This window comes from Belonocnema kinseyi, chromosome 10 (assembly GCF_010883055.1).
Source record: "Belonocnema kinseyi isolate 2016_QV_RU_SX_M_011 chromosome 10, B_treatae_v1, whole genome shotgun sequence".
NCBI classification, from domain to species: Eukaryota; Metazoa; Arthropoda; class Insecta; order Hymenoptera; family Cynipidae; genus Belonocnema; species Belonocnema kinseyi.
Window position 1 is genome coordinate 42,335,878 of NC_046666.1, and position 26,031 is coordinate 42,361,908.

Genomic DNA, 26,031 nt, shown 5'->3' on the forward strand with positions numbered 1-26,031 from the left:
AAATCGAGAGAAAACGGTAAAAAAATCCAAAAAAATACGTTATAGGTTTTTGGAGTCGCTAATTACGAATCTGGCATCCGTTGATCTCTATCGCTTCAGGTTAAAGGTCATTTGAAGGTCAGTTGAAGGTCAAATCGAGAAAAAACGGTAAAAAAATTTTTAAAAAATATTTTATAGGTTTTTGGGGTCGCTGATTATGCGATAAAGGTCAGCGGACACCAGGTTCGTAATCAGCGACCCCAAAAACCTATAACATATTTTTTTAAAATTTTTTTACCGTTTTTTCTCGATTTGACCTTCAAGTGACCTTCAAATGACCTTAAATCTAAAGCGATAGAGTTCAACGGATGCCAGATTCGTAATTAGCGACTCCAAAAACCTATAACGTATTTTTTTGGATTTTTTTACCGTTTTCTCTCGATTTGACCTTCCAATGACCTTGAACCTGACGCGATAAAAGTCAAAGGACGCCAGATTTGTATTCGGCGACCCCGAAAACCATAGTAAACCCGAGCTAACCTCAGAATACATGTTTAAGAGTGTCAAATCTCTCGAAAATATAGTTGGTGGGTAGTGGTGTTTCCTATATTTGTAGGGGGGTGTGGTGGCTGGAGGGTGGAGGGTAGTCCGCTTAGCGTGCAATCGACTCGGGATACTTATAAGATACTACCATGATTTTTACAGATTTTTTGGTCCAAAAATAAATTAGGCCAAAAACCGGCCTTAGCGACCCTCCCCCTTTAGAAGCTTTTTAATAATATCATTTTCTAAGATTGCTAGGAAAATTGAAAATGATTTTTTTTAATTACTTGAAATTCGAGTAATTTTAACAGATATTTAGAAGTTGTGAAAAACTTTTATCATATTTTTTAATTTTAAAAACTTCGAAACAACATGTAGATGTTTCAAGACCTTGAAATAGAATTTCGAAGCATATTAAGGACTTTTAAACTATTTAAAATTAAAATAAATTAACATAATTCAAACAGAGATTTTTCAATCTTTTACAAATTTATAGTTTGAACAAGAATTTATTCAGAATAATAATCGGGAATTTTAAATTTTAACAAATTCCGAGTTAGCACTGAAAATTTTCGAAAAGTAACAAAATTTTGAAATGGAACAGGACATTTATCCAAAAGAATTATAATTCTTTTTGGAACAGGGAATGTAAAAATTTAAATAAATTTCGAATTGGAACAGGGCATTTTTTATTAGAATGAGTTCCAATTCTAAGTTGAAACGGGAAATTTTCGAGAAAAATTAAAATTATGAATTGGAATCCTTAATTTTACAAAAATTCGAATTCTTTTTGGAAACGGAAAATTTTCGAAAAGTATTAAATTCCGGACTTGAACCAGGAATTTTTAATTTTTCACCAATTCTGAGTTTAAACTGGAATTTATACAGGAGAATAGCAATTCTCAATGAAAAATTGAATTTTTCCAGCAAAATAATTGTTCAGTGTTAAAACGAGATATTTTCGAAAAAATTAAATTATGGATTGGAACAGGGAATTTTCCCAAAAATTTCTAATTCTTACAATTAGTTGAAATGGAAAATTTTTCGAAAAGAATTAAAACTCTGGATTTAAACAGGAAATTTTTTGAAAAGAATTAAAATTCCGTATTTAAATGGGAATTTTCAATTTTTAACAAATTCTGACCTGGAATTAGAATTTAAAATTGCTTAAAATCGTATATTTTTGAATATTTTTAAATTCAGTGATTAATTCTTCAATTAAGAGCATTTATAATTATAACGTGGCTTTATATTTTTGGAACTGAATGTTTGAACTCTACAATTGATAGAAGTTTAATTCTAAGAACTACATTTAATAAAAAAATTTTCAATTAAAAAAAATGAACAGTTACATAATATTTAGAAATATATGACTGTGCATTTAAAGTTAATAATTATAATTGAAATACTCAAATCGGAACAAAACACCTAAACTTTGAAAATTAAAATTTTAAGTATTCTATTTAAAAATATTTTTAAAAAATGGATGAACAATTAGATTTAGTGTTTGATTTCTTAAATTTAGTTGACCGTGAAAAATGTATGAGAATCGGTAAAAATCCGGGAAATGACCAGGAACTTTTTTCTATGACAAAAACAGCCACCCTGAGTTCAATTTTACTTCGAATGGAACACTTTTTATATTGACTGTTCCATTTTTTAAATTTCATTGACCGTGAAAAATGTTTGCGAACCGGGAAATGACCGGGCATTTTATTTCTTTGATTAAAACGGCCACCCTGAATTGTTGAACTCTTCTTATTTTTGAACGAACCTGACTTCTTGACACAAACCTGACAGAAAAAAAGTAGCAGACACGTGAAGTCGTACAATGAATCAGGCTTGTCGGACACGATATAAAAGCGACGTTGGGAAGTAATGAGCTGTGACACGATACGGCCTTGTAAAATGAGGATAGATGTAGGTAAAGGTCAAATCGGGTTTAACCGAAGTTGTTACATGACGGGCTTTAACGAGAGCAGATAGAGGTAATCAGCCAAGACGGACGTGTCTGATGAGAGGAGAGAAAAGGAGAGAAATTTCTACCTTTTGCAGGTCTCCCTGAGATTTTTCCCGCGAGGCAATCTTAAGCTCCTGCTGACCTCACCGATGGGAACTACTTCGACGCTGCTTTTCGAGCGACCTCGTGACGTCCTCAGCTCCAACTTCGACGACTGGCCCTTCCTGAGTGTCCACTTCTGGGGAGAGAAGGCCGACGGGCGTTGGACTTTACAAGTCATCAACGCCGGAAATCGACACGTCAACTCTCCAGGCAAGCTCATTACTAATTTATTCTTATTTTTATTCCTGATCGAGGGGTTTTCGACTCTTAGAATTTTATCTTCAATTCAAATTTCACAGACCTCACAGACAGGTCCCTATATCTCCTACTTTATCCTATATTCAGTTAACCCTTAAAGTGCATTGTGGGTGTTAGAGACCCAAAAAATGTTTAAACTCTTATAAACCATATTTAATTTTTTTTTAATTGAGTAAATGTCGCCATCTAGCTTTAGTTGGGTACACTCACTAAGTAAAGTCGTTTTAGCATACTGCGTCAAGTGTTGTCTGCTAGCAGCAGCTACTGAAAGTGAAGGTAAAAAATCGTGGGGTGCAAATAAATATCTTTTTTGAAAGCACCCATGTTGCAATTTTTTTTATTAAAGTACACTATTTGAAAAGTATAATCACATATTTTCAGGTTAAAATAATTAAAATTGCGTGAGTTATGAATTTTTAAGTAAAAACCCCAGTTTTTCACTTTTTTCAATATTTTTTTTAACAAACTTAAAATAAATAAATGTCTATATAATCAACTCTACCTTATAAAAGATACCTTAAACTATATCGGATAATTTTATTGTGACAAAATATTCAATAGGGGTTAAACGATACATGATTAAATACGCCGGGGTGTAGAACACCCACGATACACTTTACCGTGAGTCAGACACTTAACAAAAATAGCAAAAATCAGAGCATTCTTGTAAGAATATATTCAATTAATTTTAATTTTTAATTCAATAAATTAATGTGTGGGTTAATTACTATTCATTTCAGGTCTATACAAATTTTTGAATTCTTTGAAATATTTCAGGGCGTTTATGAATATTCTGAAATTTTTTCAAGATTTCAATAATTGGAAGAAATTTTTAAGATTTTAGGGTATTTTTAAAACTTTTGAAGCATTATCAGGAGCTTTTATTTTGAAGTATTTTAAGGAATTTTAAAAGAACCCAAGAACATTTTTTATTAATTTAATTCTTCTTAAGGGATTTTAAAGCTTCTGAAATATTTCAGGATAAAGAATTTTTTAGAATTTCTGAAGATATAGAACGCATTTTACAGGACGCATGAGATTTTAAAAGATTTAAAAAGATTTCACGGTATTTTATCTCATTTCCGAGGATATCAATGATTTTAAGGGATTTTAAAACACTCAATTTATTTTATGGCATTATTCATGATTTCATCATCATAGAATTGCACGGGATTTTATGATATTTTAATGGATTTTAAAGAATTTATTCATGAGAAGTGAGGTATTTTGTAGAGTTTTAAAAATTTGGAATTCGCCCTGAACTTTTATCAATTTATTCTTGGCATTTTTCAGAGATTAAACATTTTTTAAATGAGTTTAAAGGATTTTAAATAATTTTGATTATTTTAAAAGAATACGAAATTTTTTATTGATTTCATTAATTTAATGGGATTTAAAAGGATTTGAAATATTTGTTGGTATTGTAAAAAATTCTCAGGCGTTTTCTAGGGCTTTCTAAAGTTTCAAGGGATTTATAAAATATTAAAAGATTTTAAATATTCCAGGAAATTTAAAAAGATTCGCAGAAATTTTTTATTTATTTCAATAGTTTGAAGAGATTTTAAGGACGGAAAGATTTTAGTATATTTAAAAAAATTCCAAGTCATTTTCAAGGCATTTGAATAATGTCGAGGAATTTCTAAGGGTTTTAATAATTTCAAGGGATTTCAATATTATATTGAATTTCAAAAAAATTTTCATAAGACATGAGGGATTTCGTAGGATTTTGAAGATTTGAATAGGTTTTCTGATATTGTTTGCAATTAATTTCAAATTCACCCTGAATTTCTATTAATTTATCCTCAATCTTTTTAAATTGTTCTGAATTCTTCTAAATTCACTCAATTCTACCCAACTCAACTTATTTTTCCATTTTTTTAAAACGTTTTCAATTCACTTGATTAAACTCTTTTGTTAAAAATGCATTTTTTAATTAAAGATTCATAATTTTAATTAAAAACTCATCTCTTGGTTGAAAATGTAACTACTTTGTTGAAAATCCATTTTTTAAACTAAAAATCAATTATTCCATTAGAAAATTTGACCTTTTTGCTGAAAATCCGTTTTATGTGTATTAAGAATGAGATTTATATCGGAAAATCAAACTATTTTATTTTTAGTTGAAAATGTATCTTTTTTGGATGAAAATTCAACTATATATGGTTAAGTATTGAAATTATTTATTTATAAATTAAACTATTAGTTTGAATATTTATATACTTTGAGAAAAATTCGCCTTCTTTTGTAGAAAATGAATCTTTATGTTTCAAAATTTAACAATTTGAATGAAAATTTGTTTTGTGTTTTAATTGAAAATTTAAACTAATTTGTTAAAAATCAACATATTTTGTTAAAAAATAGATTTTATTTGGCAGAAAATTATACTTTTCTGTAAGTTAATCTTCTTGTATAAAAAATTTTCTTTTTGATTAAAAATTAAAGGATTCCAGTTAAATATTTATTATTTTAGTTAAAAATTCATCTTTAAGGCCGAAAACAAAATTACTGCTTTGAAATTTAACTCTTTGGTTAAAAATTACATTCATTAAATTTGTATTGTAATTGATGAAAATTTTTGTCGATTCTTAAAATTGTTGTCATATTTTCAAATAATTTCTCACGCATTTGATTTATTTTTAATTCACCTTAAATTTTTATTAATTTTAAAGAATTATTCTCTTTTATCTTAAATTCCTCTAAAATTAATTTCAGTTTTACGGAAATCAATGGTTTTTTTTATTTGCTAACATTTTTTCAATTCTTTTGAATTCTTTGCAAGGTAACTTGAATTTTTCTGAAACCTTTTGAATTTATCCCGAATCCTTTACCCTTTGAGCGCGAAAAAAGGACCCTATGAGCGTGACACAACGGTCAAAAAGTACCCTTTGGTCCCTATAATTTATTCCATAAGGACTGTGAGGCCTGAGTCAAGGTTTAATAAAATTCTTCAAGAAATGTGTATTATCGTCAGAGAATAATAGAAATTCTTAATGTATTTACAGACTAGATGAAGCTATGAATTAAAATTTTTGTTTAAATTAAATTTTTTCTGAAAAAAGATCTCAGCTAGTAGAGAGATTGAAAGAAAAATTCTTTTTCAGAGATACATACATTATTATGCCAGCTGATTACATGTCAAATTTAGCAAGGAATCTGTATTATCATCAGAGAATAATAGAATTTCTTAGCGTCTTTACAGACTAGATGGAACTATGAATTACAAAATTCAATAATTTTAAGAAGATTTGTTTTCAGGAAAAATTTCATTTAAAAAAAGTTTAAATCGTAGCTCTATCTAGCCTGTAAAGACATAGTTTCATCCAGTCTGTAAAAACATAGCTGCATCTAGTCTGCAAGGACGTTAAGAAATTCTGTTATTATCTGATGATAATACAGGTTCCTTGAAAAATTTGACTTGTAACACCTGGCATAATATTGCGTATATTTCTGAAAAAGCCCGACTTGACGAATTCTGGAATAATAAATTTTCCCGAAAAAATTATAATATTAACGAATTTAAAAATTCCCTTCACGGTAAGAATCTCGATTCTAGAAAATTATCAAATTTAAATTAATAAATAAAAAAAATCATATTCATTAAAATACAGTAATAAAATATTTTGATCAAAATACATTTTCAGGTATTCAATATATATTTTTTAAAATTATTTCTTAAATTAAAAATTGTAATAACTAAAAAAATTCTTAATTCAAAAAAACAATGCAAGAACAAGATTTTTATTAATAAAATAATAATTTCTAAAAACTACTATGGAAATTTAAAAAATGCCCATTAATGTTGTTTTAAATTTAAATAACATTGAATATTGAAATAAAAATTTCTTTCGTCTAATATTTCATTCTTGCATTTTTAATAAATAAATAATATCGATTAAAAAAATTTTTAATTGTTTAAACTGGAGAATTTTCTAGTTTCGGAAATTCTCCAGAATTTTTAAATTCGGTAATATTATAAACTTTTCGAAAATTATATATATATATTTTTTTAATTTTCCAATTCTACATTTGTATATTTCAGCAATTTTATAATTTAGGGAATTTTCGATTTTGAATATTTTCTTTGTCGGTATTTCACAGTGTCGAGAATTTTATTTTTCGGGATTTTTCAGTCGTCCCTCCTAAGTCCTTTACAATCCTTTGAAATCCCTGGAAAATCTTCTGAATCCGGAATAACTTTTACATCCTAGTTATAAAATTCTTGGTAATTATTTTAAATTCCATGAAACATTTTAATTTTTATGAAATTCTTCAAAATCCAATCAAATACCTGAAAGCCCTTTGAAACCCCAATGAAAACTTTAAATCTTACTAATTTGTTTGAAATCCTGAAGAACTATTAAAATTTTTTTTTAATTAATTTTTTAATTAATTTGAATTAATTTTCGAAATCTGCTGAAGTCTCTTAAAAGTCACAAAAGATTTTCGTGAATTTTCTCGAAATCCTTTTAAATCCCTTGAAATTATTTAAATTGTGTAATGTTTATTTATAAATAATATATTTAAATAATGCTAAATTATATTAATATTAAAAAAATTATATAATATTTACTGAGGCGTTCTAAAAAAATCCTTAAAATTCTTTAAAATCCCTTCAAGACCCTTGAAATACTTTTAAATTCTTTAAAGTCCCATAAAATCTTTTCAAGATTTGGAACTGTTTAAAATATTTTTGAAATTCTTAAACTATTTTTTAAATTATTAATATCCTTTATGTAATCTTTTTAAAACATAGAAATTTTTCGAAATCTTCGCGAAATGATTGAATTCTTTCGAAAATTCTTTGAAATCCTTTGAAATCCTTATAAAACACTCGAAATCTAATAAAATATTAAAAATCTTGAGGTATTTTATACGTTAAAAATTCAAGTAGTCAACCCCTCGATCTTAATCCATTTTTTTATTTCCATCCATTGCAGCTTTCAAAAACTTTTCCCACAATTTTAAAAATAAAATTTCTAGTAAGTCATGAATTTCCATTTTTTTTTGTTTGTGAAAAAAAATGATCGGATTAAGTAATTAAAGGAAAGCAATTGAAAAACCTCTAAAGGTTAATTTAATCCATGACGTGAATACTAAATAGCATTTGAACTCGAATGCGAAAGGAACAAGGTTGAATTTTTCCGTATCAAGGGTATGTAATAAGTCAGCAGAGTAATTGTAAATTTTCATTGTAAATACTAAACCTGATTGTAAATAGTGCAAACGGTTCCACTGTTGATTCTCATTTTACTAATCAGTCGTATCTCACGGGACAATACATGACTCCACTAGCACAAAATGTATAATCGCTTTTACCCCACCTGTGCCAACCTGCATTACCTATTCAGCTTACGGCTCTAACCGCATTTTATACGTGTAAATATTTCCCAAAGTGCAGTTCCCATTATGTAAATAAATGAAGTAAATAACTAAACAGCAACTGCTTCTGCAAAAAGCAATTAACGTTATTCCTCATTTCCAGTTTTATGATTTTCAACTTGGTGCATTTGAAATAGAGCCCTGCATTTCACCGGTTAAACGATTAAAACAATTTTAATCATTTATGTGTTTAACCGATTAAAAATTTAACCCTCTCAGCCTATACTTCAAAATCTTTGGTTCTAATTAACGCATCGGCATTTTTCTATTTTTAAATTATTGCTAAAAGTCTTACAAAAATGAATACTCTAAACTTAGATGAATTCGACATATTACTAAAGATATTTTCACGCAACTGAAACCACTATATAGCGAGCTGAAAATATCGTCTGGGTATAATAGACCCAGTCTAGACTGAGAGGGTTAACATGTCCAAATGGTCCAAAATCGAGGGAAATACGGACAATTTTCATGAAAATAGGGAAGTAAATTCGTTTAAATAAAATTTCTGTGGGTACTGTATTAAATTTAATTTAAAATGCTTTTAGTGCATACAGTTTTCATTAAAAATGTGCACTTTCAAATGAGGAAATAAATTTTCTAACAAAAAAGTCAAGTTTTCCATGAAAATACATGAAGTTGCAACCAAAAAAGATTATTTTACAACCAAAATTCGACTATTTGTATTTTCAGTTGAAAAACTTAAGTTTCAACAAAAAAAGAACAAATTCAACAACATAGTAAATTTTCGACTAAAAAAATTCTGCTCTCTACCAAAACTGGAATAGATAAATTATCTGTTCAAAAAAAGTTAATTTTCAACAAAAAAAAATATACATTTTGAACAAAAAAAATTTTCTTATAATGAGATTAATTTAGTACCAAAGAAGTCAAAATTTTAACCAAATAGTTGAATTTTGAATTAAAAAGGATCGTTTTACAACAAAAAATTGAATAGTTAAATAATCAGGTTAAGAAAAATTAATTTTTGAAACAGTAGTTCAACTTTTAAACAAAAAGTTGAGTTTTAACTAAAAGAGATACATTTTCAACCAAAAGATTTATAAAAAAAAGAAACTGATTTTTAATAAATTCCATGAATTTTCAAGCAAATATTTGAGTTTTGAATTAAAAAAGGTTATTTTTCATAAAAAAATTGAATATTTAAATTTTTAATAGAATAAATTATTTTTCAACAACGAGAAATATAAATTTTGAACGAAAGAAGTTGAATTTTCAAAATTAAAATTTTTAACCAAATAGTTGAATTTTGAATTAAAAAGGATCGTTTTTCAACGCAAAATTGAGTAGTTAAATAATCAGGTTAAAAAAAATTGTCAACCAAAGAAAGAACAAGTTTTCCACAAAACATGAAAATTTTCAACGAAAGCCGATTAATTTTTATGAAGCGGATGACAAATTTTTATCCATAACATATCAAATTTATACCAAAAGAGATGAATTTTCAAACCAAAAAAAAAAAAAACGATTTTTCAACTAAAAAATATGATTTTTCTTCCAAAATTTGAATCGTTAAATTCTCAGTTAAAACAAATTATTTTTTAACAAAAATAAGCGAAGTTTGAACCAAAAAAATGATTTTTTCTATTAAGAAGATTAATTTTCTACGTTAAAAGTAAGATTTTCAATCAAATATAATACATGAATTTTCAACCAAATAGCAGAATTTTGAAATAAAAACGGTTATTCTTCAACCAAAAATGGAATCGATAATTTTACCGATCGAAAAGACTTTTAGCCAAAAAAAGAATTTTGGAAATTTCAACTATTTCATTGAAAATTGATCTAAACTGTTTAAAATTATTAAAAATTTGTTCAAAAGTATCCCTTTTGGTTGCAATTCAACTTTTTTGTTGAAAATTGGTCTTTTTCGTTGAGGATTCAACTATTTTGTTAAAAATTCGTCTTTTTTGTTCGAAATATTATTCAAAAATTTTATTAAAAAGTCATTTCGTAGTATAAGATTCATCATATTACTTAAAATTCATCCATTTGGTTGATAATGTAAATATTTTGTTCAAAAATTTTTTTTCTAAGTGAAACTTTAAATATTACAGTTGAAGATTCATAATTTTAGTTGAAAATTCATCTCTTTAGCTAAAAATTTAATTCTTTATTCGAAAACTGGTTCTCTTTTGATGGAGAATTAATTTTCCACTGAAAATTTAACTACTCAATTTTTGTTGTAACATTTATCTTATCTAGTTAAAAAATTTACTATCTAGTTGAAAATTGATATTTTATAAAATTGAGTGATAATTTTACCGTTCAAAAAGACTTGTAGACAAAAAAGGAATTTCGGAAATTTCAACTATTTCGTTGAAAATTAATCTAAATTGTTTAAAATTAATAAAAATTTGTTCAAAAGTATCCTTTTTGGTTGAAAAATCAACTTTTTTGTTAAAAATTCGACTTTTTTGATTGAAATATTATTTAACAATGTTATTAAAAAGTCATTTTTTTGTATAAGATTTATCATATCAGTTAAAATTCATCTATTTGGTTGATAATGTAACTATTTTGTTCAAAAATATACGTTTTTTAAAAATTTCAATCGTTAAATTTTCACTTAAAAAAAATTATTTTTAACAAAAAGAAGCGAATTTCGAACCAAAAAAAAAAGAATTTTCTACCAAGAAGATTAATTTTCTACGTTAAAAGTCGGATTTTCAACAAAATACATGAGTTTTTAACCAAATAGCAGAATGTTGAAACAAAAAAGATTATTCTTCAACCAAAACTTAAATCGATAATTTTACCGTTCGAAAAGACTTGTAGACAAAAAAATAATTTCGGAAATTTCAACTATTTCGTTGAAAATTAATCTAAATTGTTGAAAATTAATAAAAAGATTTTCAAAAGTATCCTTTTTGGTTGAAAAATCAACTTTTTTGTTAAAAATTCGTCTTTTTTGATTGAAATATTATTTAACAATGTTATTAAAAAGTCACTTCTTTGTATAAGATTTATCATATCAGTTAAAATTCATCTATTTGGTTGATAATGTAACTATTTTGTTCAAAAATATACGTTTTTTTAAAATTTGAATCGTTAAATTTTCAGTTAAAAAATATTATTTTTAACAAAAAGAAGCGAATTTCGAACCAAAAAAAAAAAGAATTTTCTACCAAGAAGATTAATTTTCTACGTTAAAAGTCAGATTTTTAATAAAATATATGAGTTTTCAATCAAGTAGCAGAATTTTGAAACGAACAAGGTTATTCTTCAACCAAAAATTGAATTGATGATTTAACCGTTCGAAAAGACTTTAGGCCAAAAAAAGAATTTTAAAATTTCAACTATTTCATTGAAAATTAATCAGAATTTTTTAAAATTAATAAAAAAATTGTTCAAAAGTATCCTTTTTGGTTGCAAAATCAACTTTTTGTTGAAAATTGGTCTTTGTCCTTGAGGATTCAGCTTTTTTTTTTAAATTCGTCATTTTTGGTTGAAATGTTATTCCTTCTCTTTTGATTAAAAATTATTTTTTTACTGAAAATTTAACTATTCCACTTTTGTTTAAAAATGTATTTTATCTAATTAAAAATTCAACTATCTAGTTGATAATTTATATTTTATATTTGAAAATTTGTATTTAAAGTTGGAAAATCAATCTTATTGGTTCATAATTCATTTTTCTGTTTGAAAATGAAACTATGTGGTTAAAAAATCATACATTTTGTTACAAATTAAACAAAATTAGATACCTAAGTAATTTTCTTTTGTTGAAAATTCATGGAGTAATCCACCATAATTTGATGTAATCCAGAATAACTTTCTATATGGTAATCCACCTGAGTCATCCGCATCCGTTGGATCTCATTGTAAAAAGTTATTTTCCCCTCACTTTGAACCTTGGAAGTGACTAACTCACGTCTCATAGAGTAATAATCTCTTGTTCCCGGCTGCTCCTCCTAAAAAAAGTAACCGGCTTTTTTCTCGTGGATGTTACAGGAATTCTGAAGAAGTGGCAGCTGATCTTTTACGGTACCGCGACGAACCCCATCAGGATCCGCACGCGCCAATATAACCCGGTACAAACGCCTTTTCAAGCGTTTTCTTCCTCTGTTCATTATCCAATTTCGTTTGATCAACATCGCCCGCTCACTTCTGTGGACAATTTCCGCCACCCCGACTTCTTTGCTCCCTCCTCCTTTCAGGGCTACCAGGCTCCTTACGTTGGCGCCGCTTCCAACTTGGAGGCATCAGTGGCTACTTTGGATGGATCATCCGGTTCGCTTTTGACCAATCGGCTGCCGGGTGACCTCTCGCCTTTAGACGGATCCTATGACCCTACCAAAAGGATCCAACTTCACCACTGTGATCCTCAGTGCGACGCCCAAGGCTGCTATGGAGAAGGTCCTACCCAATGCGTCGCTTGCAAAACTTACCGGCTTGATAAGTAAGTCAAAAACTGCAATTTTTATTTTTATAATTATTTACATTTTACTTTCCTATTCTAGGGATTATAGCTGATACACGACTCGTCCTCGGAACGGTTTCAGGACGAGTCGTGGACTGCCCATTTCCCCCTTTACTTTCCTTTTCTATACCAGGAATCTTGAGCGATCCATGACTCACTCTCCAACCTGTTTCAGGACGAGTCGTGGACTGTCCAATTTTTTACCTCTCCCCCTTTCTTTTTTAAAGCCGTTATTATTTTTCAAGAATTGCAAGAAATTGCTAATCAGACAATCAGAAAAAGAAAACCCAAATAATTTAATAACTGAAATATTATTTTCTTATGATTTACTTTTTACTTCCCTGTTCTAGGGATTATAGCTGATACACGAATTTTCCTTGGAATGGTTTCAGGATGAGTCGTGGACTGCCCATTTCTCCCTTTACTTTCCTTTTCTAAGAATCTTGGGCGATCCATGACTTATTCTCTTACCTGTTTCAGGACGAGTCGTGGACTGTCCATTTTATCACCCCTTCCCCCTTTTTTCCTACAACCGCTATTATATTTTTAAGAATTAAAAGAAATTGCTAATCAGACAATCAGAAAAAGAAAACTTACTGACTTGGCAAATAATTTATTAACTGGAATTTTATTTTTTTATGATTTACATTTTACTCCCCTGTTCTACGGATTATAACTGATACACGACTCGTCCTCAGACCGGTTTCAGGATGAGACGTGGACTGCTCATTTTCTCGCTTTCTTCTTTTTTAAGTTACGATTATATTTTTAAGAATTAAAAGAAGCTGCTAGTCCGATAATCCAGGGTGGACGCTGGACTGGAAAAATCGGGAATTTAGGAGACCGGAAAATGACAGTGAATTTACTTTTTGACAGGGAATTTTTTTAATTTTTAGAAATAAAATCTGTCCAACTTTGGTTTCAACCGTTTTTTCGAAATGATTACTTAAATTGTTGTTGTTGTTTTTTTTTTTTAATTATGATATCATTCAGTTTAGAATGCATAATCCGAAAACCTTTTAAATTAAAATTTTCCATTATATATTTTTAATTTTCAAGCGTAAATTTTGACTTAAAAAAGTTTAAAATGCAGTTTTAAATGATTAAACAATTACAAATTAGAAGCGTTTAAAATACAAGATTTTTTATTTAAGAAAAAATAGTCTTGTTGATCCACTGTCAATATAAATTAATGATTAAAAAAATTGAATTGTGCTTTAAGATTTAAAAAGTTAATAATAATTGGTTTTTCAAGGCGGTTCGAAATCGTTCATAATTTTAGAATCTCCAGATTTTAACGTTAAAATTAAAAAAAATTCGATTGGAAAGTCTTATTAGTTTAAAACCTTTCAATTTGAAATTTTTGAATTAAGAGAAAGAACAATAATTTAATATTTAGAAATATCGGAATGTTCAGTTAAAATCAGTAATTATAAATTAAATATTCAGAAATAAAAATAAACTAAACTTTGAAAGTTATAATTTTATTTGTTCTATTTAATAAAATTTAGTTCGTAAGTCAAATTGTTGAATTATTATCTATAAACAATTTTGAAAAGCTTCAGATGGATAAAAAACATTTCCTAGGAAAATTGAAAATTATTTTTTATTTTGAAAATTTAACTTTAAGAGAACATTTAAAAAGATTTAGAAAGAATTACAAAATTATCAAAAATGAATGTGGGAGATTTTAAAGAAATTTTTTAATGTAGCAGGTGTTTTAAAACAAATTTTAGGAAAAGTTTGAATCATTTTAAAAGATGTTTAGAAGTTCTCAAAAAATTAAAAACAAAATTAAAAATTGAAAAAATGTAAAACAACATCTAAATGTTTAAAGATTTTGAAATAAAATATTGAAGCATGTTAAGGATTTTAAAACTATTCCCAATAAAAATAATATAACTTTCAATTTAAGAAGTGTTCAGTTTATAAAAAAATGTAATCGTTCAATTTTCTATGTTTCTAAATATTTATAACTTGGATTTATATTTTGGAAATTGAAACTGAATCGTTAAACTCTATAATTTGTCATAGTTAAAAAATTCTACTTGAAATTTCAACTGCATTTAATTTTAAAATGTTGAGTTGAAAAGCGGTAGTACCTTCCATTTTACACGTGAAAGTTATTGAACATTTGAATACAATATTTTTAATTAAAAAAAAAAATTGTTTAACTTCAGCTTTAATCGTTTAAAATTCAAGAGTTTTGCTTTGAGTGTTTAAATTTGCAGCTCCGTTTTTATTACTTCAAACGGAAAATGCTTGACTTTAGAGTTCGCTTTTTTAAATTTAATTACCCGGGAAAAATGTTTGCGAACGGGGAAAAAAGTGGGAAATGACCTGACATTTTTTTCTTTAATTAAAACGGCCACTCTTAATCAGAAAAAGGAAACTGACTGGCTTAAAAAATATGTCAATAATTGCCATTTTATTTTGTTATAAATTACATTTTACATCCCCATCCCCATTCCAGGAATTATAGCTGATACACGACTCGTCCTCATCCCGGTTTCAGGACGAATCGTGGAAGGCCCTCTTTTTTCCTTTTTTTTAAATACGATTATATTTCTAATAATTATAAAAATAATTATAATATTTACATTTTTCAAACAGATTTAGGTTAGGTTGGTGGTTTTCACCTTAAATTGCTATTTTTAAACAAGAATAATTAGATTTAAAACCAATAATTTTTGTTTAAAATAATCATATTAAATATAATAATAATAAAATAATAAATAAATAAGAAATATAATAAAATAATCAATATTTTTAGTGAAAAATCACTAGATTTCAAAGAAGATTAAAAAATGTTCAATGCAAATATTAATATATATGTTCCAAAAATTAATTTTTTTCAACAATTTGAGGTTATGTTAACGTTTTTCATCTGATATTTGTTATTTAAAACAAAAATCATTAAACTTGAAGTTAAATTTGCAATTTTGAACAATGTTTCGTTATGTTAATGTTTTTCATCGAATTTCAAAATAAATAAAAACAATTATAAATTAATAAAGATAAATTAAATAATTTTCCATTGAAAAGTTTTTAACTCTTTCTGTTTTTTAATTATTTAACTTAAAATTAAAAAAAAAATCTTTAAAGTTTAAATTTAATTTTTAAGTATTCGGTTTAACCTGTTTTTGAATTTCTAGTACGTTTACCTTTTTTTGATTACATTTCAGTTATCTTTTGCATTTGCATATAAAATTTCAATCAAATAAAACCTCGTCCTCCCACAAATTCTTTTGGTCTTTTCAATCTCTTCGCTTCCATTTAGCAAAATCATTTATTCACGTTCAATTTTCCATTCGTTTCCGTTTATTTCTATCTTTCTTTGAAAATGGATGATAACGATTTAACTTTTGAAATGAAATAACATCGAAATGCTTTTTGTGAAGAGCAACATTATTATTTAAAAATTAATATGAACCATTTAATTAATATAAAAGTTGCTCAAAGTGTAAAAAAAAGCTTCTTCTCTTACTTCTTTAGTGCTTAGAAAATTTCAAGTCAACGTCATTTTTAATTAAATAATTTTTATTTTGCAATATTAGGTCATTTCTAGTTCGTTTTATATTCAATAATTTCTGCATTCTCAATGCTAAATGCAGTTTTTTCAAATGTTAACCATTTTTAATGCAATGTTTAACAAATATTTTTTTAATTTAACATTATGTGACTAATAATATTTATCCACGGAAATATTAATTTGCGAAATTAAGAATTTTTTTGAAGATTTACTATCTACAATTAATTGTTTCTTACATTATTTAACCCGTTTCGAACGGTTTTTTAGAGCAATTTAATGAAAAGTTAGAATTTAATTTGTATTCATGGAATTTTAAATAATTTCTACGATTTGCAAAGGTTTGTTATGGATTTAAAAAAAAAATTTATTGAATTTATATTCATGATATTTCCAATGATTTCTACATGTTTGATAGATTTTTACGATTTCCGTTGATTTCAATGGATTTTAAGAGGTTTTAATGAACTTCTAGAAAACCTTAGGGAATGAATTAAATTTTGTTTGCCGTTTAATGTATACTTTTAATTTACTTTAAATTCATGGAATTTCAAATGATTTCGACTTATTTTAATAGATTTTTAAGATTTCAAGAAATTTTTCAAAAAATAGTAGATCTCTTAATATTCAGAAATTTTCTGTTATGGATTCTTTGATACTTTATGTTTTAAAATTATAAAATAAAATCATATTAAACTGTTTTTTTATAGAAATTTAATGAATAATTTTAATTTAACTTAGATCCAGGGAATTTTAAATGATTTCAAACTATTTAAATTGATTTTTACGATTTCAAGAGATTTTATCGAATTTCTAGAGAACTTTAAGGAATACCTTACATTTTTTCAAGCAATTTCCACGATTTTCAACTGTTTCTGGGGACTCAGAAATTGGTAGCACCCTTAAAATTTAAAAATTTGTTATTATGGAATTTAAAATACATTTTTTTATATTAGAAAATTCGTGTTTTGGCTTGAAAATTCAGCAGTTTGAATAAACATTTTGGACTTGTGTAAAGAATTTTAAAATTAAAAAAGTAACTATTTGGTTAAGCAATTGTTTTGTTGGTTCAAAAATTAATTTCTTTTCATAGGAATTTCGTATTTCTTCTTAGAAATAACTTTCTGGATGAAAACTAATCCGTTTAAATTGTAAATCAACTTTTTTGTTGGAAGTTTAACTGTCTTGTAGAAACTTTGTATTTTCAGTTTGCAAATTTAACAATCTGGTAAAAAATTTAACTGTTTGATTGAAAGTTGAATTAATTTATCAAAAATGATTTTCTTTTTTTTTAAATTTGTTTCGTTTTTAATTGAAATTAAATTTTTTTTAATGAGAATTTATTCTTTTGTTGAAGATGTTTTATGTTTAGTAGAAAATTAATGTGTTTTAGTTGACGATTCAAATCTGTTCTTGAAAATTCGGCCTTATTGGTTAAACTCAACTGTTTATAGTCATAAATTAAAATATTTTTTATTAGAAAAACAGCAATTACATTTTTGGTAGAAAATTCTTTTTTTTTTGTTTTGAAAATTTATTTTTTAACTAAAACTTTAACCATTTAATGGGAAATTCAATTATCAGGTTAAAAATTAACTGTTGTCTTGAAAATTCATATTTTCCGGTGAAAAATTTGACCGTTATGTAGAAAATTCGTTTATTTAATTGAAATGTTTGTTTCAGTGGAAATTTAACTATTCCATTTTTCCTTAAAAGTTTATTTTTCAGTTTTAAAAAATCAATTATTTTGTTGAAAATTTATGTGATTTGTCAAAAATTCTTTTTTTGTAGAAAATTAATCTTTTCGGTTAAAAATTTCACTGTTTTGTTGAATGCTCGTCTTTTTTTGGCTGCGTAATGCAACAATTTAGATTAAATTTTTTTCTTTATTGAGTAAAAAATCTTTCTTGGTTAAAATTTCCGCTCTTCTTGAGTATTTGTCATTTTTAAATGAAAATTAATCTCTTTGGATAGAAATTTGTCCTGTTTTTGTTAAAAATGCAACTTTTTGGTTAAAAATAAATGTTTTGGTTGAGAATCCAACTATTTTGTTGATAATTCGTTCTGTTTGGTCCAATTCAACTGTTTTTTATTTAAAATAAAAATCTGTTCTTCATTAAACTGTCAGCTATTAAAAATTTTATTGCAAAATTTTAATTATTCTGTTAAATTATAAAAAAAAAAAACAGTCACCCAAATCGTCTTACGTATTTTTTGTATGACCCCGAAATAAATTCACAAAAAATGTAGTCTGCTTATTAGAAAATTTACATTTACATTCAATAAATATTTATTATTAGCAAATATATCATGTTTTCTCGAGCTTTTTTATTCGTTGAGAATGTATTTTGAACGACCTATGTATTTACAATTTAAAAAAATGTTATCGTTTAAAAACTACACTATTTTTGAGCACTTTTGACCAAATTGAAAAATTTTACTTTCACGAAACTGAATTAAACAATTGATATTTCAGTTTTAAATGAGTTATTTATTAAAATCTGGATTCATTTACAATTTTTTTTTATTATTTTTGTAATATATATTCGAGAATGGAAATACATCAAGGACTAATAAACCCTAAAATAATTCGTAGATCATAACTCATCTTTTCAAAGAAATAATAAATAGAAGCAGAGGATTCGACCCAGGACAAAAAATTTCAGCATTTTTCATTCTTCTTGCTACTTGAGCAGCTTCCCAGAAAATATTCCTGGACATCGCAGATGCTTTTTCTCCCCCTGGTTGGAGTGTCCATGTCATGAGTTAATCGTGTCGATCAGAAAGAACTCGTTTCTTACATTATCGTTGGAACCAATGGAGCCAAACTATTTTGGCTTCTTCCTGGACCGATACAGGAAATAATAAAAATAAAAGGCAAAATCCTAAAGGTTCCCGCGCGAGTTATTATAAACCTAGCTTGGCACCGTAACTGCGAACGTCTTCTTGGCTCTTAGTTCGCCGACTTTCACAAAGCACGCCTGATGCCATTTCCTAATGACGTTATTTTCCAGAGTGCACTTCTCGATTAATTCCATTGTTCAGAAAATGCACTCAAGATTCATGAAAATTTCTGGTTGAAAAAATTTTACAGACTCTAGATTTGCACCAGGAGTAGAAAACTGTTTTTTTTTCTGAAAACTGCATGCGTGAATAACCATAGAGTAGTAATTTTTCTTGAAATTTTTGCGAAAAGAAACATTTTAAATATTAAAACGAGAAAATAAAAAAAGATTAAAAATGTTTTACTGAGTATTCAATGCAAACTTCTAATTCTGTTTTAATATGTATAATTTTCTCATTTTGAGCTATTTCTGCGCTGTGAATTATATGTTGGAAAATTATTTTTTGGTAAAAAAAACCCTATTTTTGGTTGAAAGTTAATTATTTTTAATTGAAGAGTCTACTATTATATTTTTTTTAAACAATGCAACTGTTTCCTTGAAAATTATTTTGTTTTCGTTGACGATCCAAATCTGTTGTTGAAAATTCTTCTTTAATGGTTAAACTCAACTGTTTATGTTTTTAAATTTAATTATTTTATGGTAGAAAAACAACAATTACATTTTTGGTTGAAAATTCATTTTTTTTAAATTTATTTGTTGACTAAAACTTAAACCATTTAATGGGAAATTCAATTATCAGGTTAAAAATTAACTTTTGTCTTCAAAATTATTATTTTCAGGTGAAAAATTTAACTGTTATCTAGAAAATTCTTCTATTTAATTGGAATGTTCGTTACTTTGTATAAATGGAAATGTAAATATTCCATTTTTTGTAAAAAGTTAATGTCTTCAGTTTAAAAAATCAATTATTTCATTTAGGTTGAAATATCTTCTTTTTTTGGTTTAAAGTTAATTCTGTTTAATAGAAAAGTCTACTGTTATATTTTTGGTACAAAATTGATCTTTTTAGGTTGAAAAATTAATTATTTTGTTGAAAATTCAACCGCTTGGTTGACAGTGGAACTGTTTTGTAAAAAATTCATTTTTTTGTTGAATATCTATCTTTTTTATTGAAAGTTCAACTATTCCATTTAAAAAAAAAATTTCTTTGTTAGAAATACAACTGTTTTGTATAGAGTTTTCTTTTTTGGTTTAAAAATTCATCTCTTGGTTTAAAAAAATGCAACTGCTTAATTAATCTATTTAGGTTGGGGATTCAACTTTTTTTTTTGCAAATTTGTATTTTTTAATTGAATACAACTGCTTTTAATTAAAAAAAAAAATCTTTTTTGCTTGAAGTATATTAAATTTTTTGCTGAGAATTTATCTTTCATTGTTGTAAATTTTAACTACCTGGTAGAAAGATGAATACTTGGTTGACAGTTGTGCTATTTGGTTAAAAGTTCAATTATTAGTAGAAAATTCGTATTTTTGGGAACAATATTCAACTATTGTGGTAGAAAATTCAACTCTTTACTTCGAAATTTATATTTTCAGATTAAAATCTAAGAGTTTATCCGTTTCAAAAACTCATCTGTTGAGTTGAAAATTCATTATTTTTGGTTGATTATTCATCTATTTTATTGAAAAAATTCAACTATTGGGTTAAAAATTATTTTTTTTTGGTAAAAATTCATATTTATTCATATTGATTTGATTTGGTATAAATTACATTTTTTAGTAAAAAATGCAACTGTTTCGTTGTCTACAAATTTAAATCTGTTACATTTTTGACTAATAATCTAATATAATTTAGCGACTGAATTCGAGATATAAATGAGTTGTTTTGGTGATAAATCAATCTTACTAACTTATCAATAAAATAACTGATTCATAGCTAGAATTCAATTACTGATTCAAATTGGTAAATATTTTAACTGATTCAAAGCTACAGATTTGAAAATTAATATTTGTTAATTAAGGATTCAACTTGTTTTCAAATTCATTTTTTTTTGGCTGAAGATTCATAATATTAGTTAAAAATTCATCTCTTCAGTTCGAAATGTAACTATTTTACTAAAAATTCGACTATTTTATTGAAAATTCATTGTTTTCTTTGTAGAAAATCATTTTTTATTAAAAATTGATCTTTTGAGCGGGTAATTCAACAATTTGGGTAAAAAATCATATTTAAATTGAATTAAATTTGTTGTAAAACCTTTCCCAGCGATTTCGTAAGATTTCAAGAAATTAAATGAGATTATCAAAAATTTCATGGAATTTCAAGATATTTTAATCGTCTTAAGAGGATTTCAATAAATTCCAAAGTAGTTCCAAACCCTTCAAAAAATGATAATGAGATCTTTTTAGATCGAATATTAAAAGATTTTTTAAAGAACTTAAATTATCGCACTGGATTTTTGATGATCTTAAAGAATTTCAAAGAATTTCAGGATGGCCGCTGGAACGGGAAACCGGGAATCTTATGAGACCGGGAAAAACCGGGAAATGACCGTGAATTTATTTTTTGACCGGGAATTTAATAAATTTTTAGAAAAAATATTCTTCCAACTTTGATTATGACCATTTCTTAAATAATTAGTTTAATTTTTATCGTTTCCAATCATGATATCATTCAGTTTAGAATGCGTAATTCGAAAATCTTTCGCTTTAAAAATTTTCCATTTAAGATTTTTATTTGTTTAAATTGTTAGTTTAAAATCAGTAACTATAAATTAAATATTCAAAACTAAACTTTGAAATTAAAAATTTTGATTATTCTATTTAACCAAATTTAATTTGTAAGATAAATTGTTAATTTGAATGTATAAATAACAATTGAAGATCTATTATTCTTAGAAAAAAATTTGAGCAAGTTGAAGAGATATTTAGAAGATTTAAAAAAATTCTAAATTACTTAAAAATTAAAAATATTTTCAAATAATGTAAAGAAATTGTCTATATATACCGAAAAAAATTCAAATATTCCTACACAAAATTAGTGTGCAAATAGCCTAAGGCCTAATATAAAACAAAATATAGATTTGATCAGATTTTAGAACAAAGAATTCATAAGCTTTTTAAGAATTTTGATAAGCTTCAGAAGAAGAAATACCATATCCTAGGAAAATTGAAAATCATTGTTTATTTTAATAAATTAATTTTAATGCAGTGCTTAAAAAGATGTAAAAAGATTGACAAAATTGTTTTAAAAAATGTGGAAGATTTTAATAAAATTTCTTTAATTTGGCAGAATTACAACAAAAAATTACTTTGAAAAAGTGTAAGACAACATGTAAATGTTTCAATATTTTCGAATAAAGTTTCGAAGCATTTAAGGATTTTAAAACTATTTCAAATAAAAATAATGCAACTTTTAATTTGAACAGGGAATTTTCAATTTTTTACAAATTTATTGTTGGAACTGGAAGTATTGGAAATTTTCGAAGAGAATAAAAATTCTGAATTGGGACAGGAACTTTTTCCAAAGACTTTTAATTCTGAGTTGAAGTAAATTTTTTAATTTCTAACAATTCTGAGTTGAAATTGGTATTTATCCAAAAGAAGTATAAATTTTCTTGGAACAGGGAATTTAAAAATTCAAATAAATTCCGAGCTGGAACAGGGAATTTTTTAAAAGAATAAATTCGAATCCTAAGTTTAAACGGGATATTTTTGAAACAAATTAAAATTATGAATTTGAAAAAGGAATTTTACAGAAAAATTATAATTCTTGCAATTAGTTGAAATGGAGAATTTTCGAAAAGAATAAAAATTCTGGGTTAAAAACAAGGGATTTTTCTAAAAGAATTAAAATTTCCTATTTAAACAGGGAATTTTTAATCAATTCCGAGATGGAATTAGAGTTTAAAATGTCTTATAATGGTATAAATTTGAACATTTTTAAATTCATTGATTGATTCTTCATCTTCAAACTTTAGTTTAAAAAATTTTAAATTTAATAGTTTAACTTTGAGTGCTTTCATTTACAGTTCAGTTTTTATTACTTCAATGGGAACAATTTTTAGATGTAACATTCGATTTTTCAAGTTTCATTGACCGGGAAAAACCCGGGAATTTTTTCTTTGATCAAAACGGTCACCCTGAATTTCAAGGGATTTTAGCATACTCTATAGGATTTCAAGAGATTCCAAAGAAATTCAAGCTTCGAATTTGAAGGTTTTTAAGAAATTTGCACTGAATTTCAAAGCCTTTCAGGGATTTCTTTACATTCAAAAGAATGTTCAGGGATTTTGTGAGCTTTCGAAAGATTTCACAGGATTTAAAAGTGTCCTTTTAAAATCAGTATTTTTCGAAAAAACTATATTAAAGAATCTGTTATTTTAAAATCGATCATCGGAAAAATCAAATCTACAATTTTGTGAATCGCTTTTTGAGAAACTATTCGAATTTTTTGAGAATCGCACATTCCTGTTTCCAATCCAGGGCACAATAAGCAAGCCAGATCTATAATAATAAACAAATTCTAATCTTCCTAGTCGCCCTAAAACTTTAGAGAAAAAAATACAAACAAATGAAAGAAGACTAGTTTTCTGATACTTAAAAAAATTTCAAGTCATTCTGTCGCCCCTGAAAATTTTCCGCCCTAGAGTAGATTAGCACCAAGATTTGAAAATTGTTTTTCCAGCACTTGCATGAGTCGATGTCCCCCGAGGAGTTTTCCAAACCAGGGTGGAGTTTGCTGGCCTTGTCACGAGTCCTGCGAAACCTGCGCAGGAGCTGGGCAGGATTCCTGTCTTTCCTGCGCCCCAGCTCATCTTCGAGTTACGGATTTGGCGGTTTGTTTGCAACAGTGTCCCGAGGGCTACTACGAAAGTAAGTAAATCATTTATCAATTCCCCCTTGAAATAAAAGAGTTAAAATTCTGTCTTGTTTACTGTCAGTTTTTCCCCTTTTTCATAGAAAATTTACCCTTTTCTCCTTTTTTTTTAATTAAAATGTGTGATCAGGATGGCCGCTGCACCGGGAAAACCTGGGAGATGACAGTGAATTTGACAAATATATAGAAGAAAAATCTGTCCACGTTTGATTTCAACAGTTTTTAAATAATTAGTTGAATTGTTCTGCTTTTCAATCATGCTGTTATTTAGCTTACAATGCGTAATTCAAAGTTGTTTTACTTTAAACATTTTCCATTCGAAATTTTTATTTTTTTAAATTTATCTGTAAACGATTTGATAAAACGATTTTAAATCAGTTCAAAATTTCAGAATTTTCAGATTTTAACGTTAAAACTTAAATCGTTTAAATTTGAAAGTCTTAGTCATTAAATAAATGTAAACGTCTGACTGAAAGTTTATAAACTATTTTCAACTTAAAAATAACTTCATAATAATGTATTCTTAATTAAGGATTTTATTAAATTTAAAATATTGTTTCTGTCTAAAATATTCCATTTTTAACCCATTCAATGTGAAATTTTTAATTAAAAAAAAGATTAATTATTGAATACTTAGCAATATTTGAATTTTTGTTTAAGATAGGTAAATTTAAACCAAATATTTAAAAGTAAAGAATCTTTAACTGAATTGTTTGACATAGAAAGTCTGGAATCGTTAAAATTTCGAAGAGCCTTTAAACTTTGAATGTTACAATTTTAATTGTTGTATTTGAAAATTGCTTAATTTGTGAGTGAAATTTTTAAATTTTGATGTATAATTTACAAATGCACATTTTTAAAAATAATTTGAGCAATTTTAAAAGATATTTAGGAGTTGTAAAAAGGTTAAAAATTATCATGCAAATTTTCGAAAGTTTTCTTGAAATCTTCTAGAATCTTTTTTGAAAACTTTGTTTAAATCTTTGAAAAACTTTTTAAATATTCTCTTAAAATAATTTTTCAAAATGAAAAATAATTTTTAATTTTCTTATGAATCTTAAGAAAATGTTTTATTATTTTGAAGCCTTTCATAATTCTTGAAAGGAATCAAGTACCTGAAGTTCTGAACGTTCAAATGAACGAATTTTTTATTAATGGCTTTGTAAAATAGAAATAGCGCTAATATATTTATTTGATTTATATTGCAAAAAACAGATTATAAAATAAACTTCGAGTGCATCACTTTAATTACAGATAAAACAATATTGATTTAAAAAATGAAAATGGGAAAAAATTTTCCGTTCATTTGAACGTTCTGATCTTCAGGTAAATAAAAGAATCTATTTTTTTTTTTGTTTAAAATCTGCGAAAATCTGCATTTTATTTTATGTTAGGCTATCATTTCAAGTTTTTCATTAAGTTTGAATCTTTTAAAAACGTCTACATATTTTTCTACAGATTTTCTAAAAATTGTAGAAAAAATTTAATTAATTTTGACAGATATCTAGAAGTTCTTGGAAAATTTCCAAAATAATTTTAAATTTAAAACAAGTTTTAGATTACTCAAGATTTTGAAGCTTTCCAAAGATGTTTAAACCATTTAAAACGAAAATAATTGAATTTCTAATTTAAGAAGTGTTCAGTTAATTTTTTTTAATTTTTAAATATTTGATGTTTCTAGCTTAAAACTCCTTAAAATTATACAATTTTGAAAATTTTAAGGTTCATTGATTCATTTTTTAATGTAGAGCATTGAAAATGATAACGTGGATTTCTAATTTCTTATATTGAAAAATTTTAGTACCTTTAATTTTTTACGCGTAAATTTTGAGCATTTGAATGGAAAATTTTTTAATTGAAAACTTTTAAATTTCAATTTTAAAAGTTAAAAATTTAACAACTCTACTTTGAGTGCTTTCATTTGCAGCTCAGTTTTTATTACCTCAAGTGGACATTTTTTTAACTTTAGTATTCCATTTTTTTAAATTTCATTGACCGTAAAAAATGTTTGCGAACCGGGAAAAAACCGGGAAATGACCGGAAATTTATTTGGTCGATCAAAACGACCACCCTGGTGCTGAATTAATAAAACCCAAGAAGAAAATCTAACTA

The 26,031-nt window shown here is 26.2% G+C and overlaps 1 protein-coding gene across 4 annotated transcripts in view; it reads left to right on the forward strand.

Annotated features, from left to right (window-relative positions):
• LOC117182318 (furin-like protease 2) overlaps nt 1–26,031 on the forward strand; it is a 731,195-nt gene that overhangs the window by 664,743 nt on the left and 40,421 nt on the right. For 2 of the 4 annotated variants that reach the window (XM_033375470.1, XM_033375468.1), the window contains exons 8-10: nt 2,578–2,794; nt 12,197–12,644; nt 23,728–23,915. In XM_033375470.1, coding sequence (XP_033231361.1) covers nt 2,578–2,794; nt 12,197–12,644; nt 23,728–23,915 — 853 coding nt within the window. The remainder of the gene's footprint in view (nt 1–2,577; nt 2,795–12,196; nt 12,645–23,727; nt 23,916–26,031) is intronic. The other 2 variants (XM_033375471.1, XM_033375472.1) reach the window with 2 other exon arrangements.